At 41.0% G+C, this 4,024-nt stretch overlaps 1 gene segment (V, D, J or C); it reads left to right on the forward strand.

Moving 5' to 3' along the window:
- The first annotated feature begins 754 nt into the window (after positions 1-754).
- LOC101788880 (immunoglobulin heavy variable 4-61-like) lies at positions 755-1,147 on the forward strand. The segment is given in 1 exon segment: positions 755-1,147. A coding segment is annotated over 1 exon segment (393 nt).
- The last annotated feature ends 2,877 nt before the right edge of the window (positions 1,148-4,024 follow it).

Consider the following 4,024-nt stretch of genomic DNA (forward strand, 5'->3'; position numbering starts at 1 on the left):
ATCTGGGATGCGAATGAACACCAAGTAGATACATAGAGTCATGTTGGTGCAGGAAAACAAATGTATATGGCCTCCTTCTCTACCCAGAGGATTAGAAACTACTCTGTGAGATAAGCACAGAACTCACAACCTTATTTCCAGTTTTTGCTGGCTCTGCTTATGTGAGACTTGGATCGCAGGATTTCTTAGAGGTACCTTAGGGGGTACCTCTCCTGACAACAGAAATGACAGTGAAGCACGCTCTCAAGAAACAGTAATGGAACGAAAGGAGTAAAACCTAGGAATCATAAAAGAATCTGTGCTCAATTTGGTCCTGAGAACTAGCACCACAGCCTGAAAGGGCAGAGAGTTAGACTGGGGTACAGAAAGGGAGAAGGACAAGGAGGAATCTATTCCTAGGGTCAGGAATATGAGAACAACATTGCCCTGCTTCCTCCCCTCTTCTAAATTTGTCTTCTCACTTATCACAGAGTCAAATACAGGAGGAATTCAGAATAGGAGACTCTCAGTATCACAAAAGGACCAGACAAAGACTAAGCTCAGTGTCTCCTTGATGTAGGAACTGTGCTCAGTATATGCAAATATCTGCTCCAAATTTAGATTCATAATCTGCTCACAGTTTGTGGAACTCACAGCTTCATTGTCACACAGGGCTGAGGTCTTTCAGGAAGGTAGAGCTTTACAAGATGAGACTTTTGGGTCTTCTCCTGTGCCTTGCTTTGGGTCCCCATGGTGAGTGTCCTTAATACCAAACATGAGTCCAGGGAAACGTTACCAAATCATGTGGCTGATGGGATGGTTGCCATTGTTTCCAGGTGTCCTGTCCCAGATGCAGCTGCAGGAGTCAGGTCCTGCCCTGGTGAAGACCTTGAAGACCCGGTCCCTCACCTGCTCAGTCTCTGGATTCCCCTTCACAACCAGTAGTTATGCTTGGTGCTGGATCTGTCAGCCTCCAGGAAAGACCCTGGAGGTGATGGGAGCTATAGCCTACAATGGTGGCACTGGCTACAACCCGTTCATTGAGAGCCGTATCTCCATCTCCGGAGACCCCAGCAAGAACCAGTTCTCTCTCCAGCTGAACTGTCACCAAGGAAGACACAGCCACGTATTACTGTGCAACAGACACAGAGATTTGATGCAAGTGTGAGCCCTGACATAAACCTCCCTGCAGGAAAACTCAACCTGCAGGGGGCACACTGCGAACACTGCACTTGGGAACCAACTTCTTAGCCCTGTGCTGAAAGCCTGGAGTTTTTTCAGTAGTCAAGGGACACAGATTCTAGGGGCCCCCTATGTCCCTGATCCTACAGTGTTATATTTTCGTGGAGTCAGGCTTTCATTCGTTTCCCCCTCAATTTCATTACTGATTACACAGTGCATTTTCAATGAAGCTGTTTTCACAGAGCAAGTGATTACAAGTCTCAATAATTTTTAGATGTAGAAATATTTAAGCATGAAAATTATTTTTCTGTTAACTACAAGTTTGGTCTCAACCTGAAGGGTATCTCATCCTGAAGGGCACATCCAATTCTGTTCATGCAGACATTTACTCTGAATGACTGGACATCACTGTGTGTGTTGATCTGAGTGTTCATCTGTCACAGGAGCTGTTGATTTCCTCACATTTGACGAAGCAGGGCAATGCCTTGGAAAGTTGTGGTGGATTCTATTTCAATGGTAGAGACCATCATGCTGTCACACATCTTGCAGTTATAGTACACTGCCTGACCATTATTTTTTCGGACTTAGCATTAGTAGTTGTGAGTCTCAGAAACCCTTATGCAATGTCTTACATATCATGTCTGTTTGTATTAAAAAGTGAACTTGCTATATTTGCAATAACTTCAAAAATTTGGACATCTCTGTAAGCTGATATCAGTGTATTTGTAAACACTGTTTTTTACTTCTTCCTCATGTGTCAGTTGACTTGGGGAGAGTGAGAGACCTGACAATTGATCCATGAAAGAGCAAGGTACCCACAGCAGAGTCAAGACCAGAGAGGAGACCAGGGCCTGCCAACAGAGAAGCCTGTATTCCAGCTATCTCTCGGCTGTCCTGAGTGTCTTAGGACAAGACTGGACCAGAACTGAAGTCTGACTCCTGCATCACTTAAAATATTTAAGAGAGAGCTTTAGGATCACCCTGATTTGGGGATATGGCAAAATGTTGTTGAGTCGATTCCCTAAGATGCAAATCATGTCTCTGCAGGTTCAGATATATAACTAGGTGTTTATTCATAGTTTCAAATTATGAACAAATTTAAGGATTATGGAGGGAATCTGGGCAAGTATTTTAATAGAATTATCTATACATCATGCTATCATCTGTCTATTAAGCTATTTGTTTATGTTTCAGTCTATTCTCATTGCATCAACCTCTGCTAGGTCATATTCCTATTTACTCATCAACTCTGTATTTGCCTTTCATTTATGGATCTACTGTAAATGTATTATTTATTCACATACGTGTCATCTAACTTTTAACTTTCTGCATTGTTATTTTCTGTCTTTCCTGCCTATATCAACCCAAATTTAACTATTTTGTATCACTCTGTCCATCTATTTCCTAACTATTTGATCATCTGTCATTGATGGATCACTTATCATTGCTGAATGTATCATCTGCTTATCTTTACTGCTTTATTAACATAAGTGAGACACAAAACTGTTGATATGTAGTCTGTAAAGACTGATATACTTGAGACTGCCTAAGAGGCTGAGAAAATGGTATAACCAGTGAAACCAGTTCCCCATGATTTACTTCTTCTTGTAAAAAATCTTGACAGCGCTACACGCGAGGAGAGGACATTTTCTATAAAACATATGCATGACCTAAACGTAGCAGTCCCCATCCTGAGTATTTGCTATAGCAGAGTAAAATTTGATGTTCACTCTTCAATAGCAATCCTGCAACACAGTTAGTGCAATGTGTGTAATGAAAATTAGAAATGGTAAAAATATATTTTAAATTTTGAGCAGGTTTACAACCTAGAAATCATCCTTAGATTGATTCTCTCTGCCTCTCTGTCTCTCTGTATCTCTCTCTCTCTCTCTCTCTCTCTCTCTCTCTCTCTCTCTCTCTCACACACACACACACATTTCTATATACCTATCCATTTCTTCTTTTTTATTTTGAAGGTAGTGAAATATAATAGAACAAGGCAGAAAAAAAGCCAATCGAAACAACACAGTGAAATTGGTACAGAACTTCACAGCAGGTTACCTGAATAACAGTAATAGGTACCATAGTATATCTCATTATCTTCACAATAGTTGTCCTTTCAATAAGGTATAGCAAAATCTAACCTAGTACAAAACCGAGTGTTGAATAGAGCAATACAGTGGATCAAAACAAGGAAAGAAAGTGATAACGATATTTGCCTTCAAATAAACAGTAGAAGGAAATCCCCCATATTTGCTGTATTGCATACCATCTTCCTCCCAAGAGATGCTCTGACCACTGGCTCCCATTTGCCAATGGGAGGAGTATGATGTTTTATTTTCAGCCCATGCACAATCGGCCCAGGGCAACTTTCCAAGGAGGCAGGTGGGTTACTTTGTTCCCCAGCGCCCTAAGTTTCAACATGACGTGCATCTCGGGATGCTGGCTGGTTTTCCATGGTTCTGCCACCACTCACTCAGGCCATGGCTGCTAACTGAGGTGAGTTCATGAACAACAATATAAAAATCTAAGCAGCCAATCTGATAAATTTGAAATTCAATTAACTGAGCTCAGGATCACTCTTATATAGATTCATCCAGTTCATGGTACAAAAAAATGGAACCAAAATGGAAAGTTAGAGTTTCTAAAAGACAAAATCACAAAAGACATCCTGTTGGAAACAATTCAGCTTGAATCTTTCATTAATTTCCGGTTGACATATGTATCCTGCTTCTTTTGTTGGGCGGGTTAATTTTTCTTCTGTAAATGCAGCTCATTTTTTTTTCCATGGGACTTATACCCCGAGTAATATTACCCAGGGCACTAGTTAAGTGAAGGGCATAAAATAGCATCTGTTGTTCCA

Source organism: Cavia porcellus, unplaced genomic scaffold, assembly GCF_034190915.1.
Source record: "Cavia porcellus strain 051 isolate PalLab524CR breed Dunkin Hartley unplaced genomic scaffold, mCavPor4.1 scaffold_8, whole genome shotgun sequence".
Classification (NCBI taxonomy): domain Eukaryota; kingdom Metazoa; phylum Chordata; class Mammalia; order Rodentia; family Caviidae; genus Cavia; species Cavia porcellus.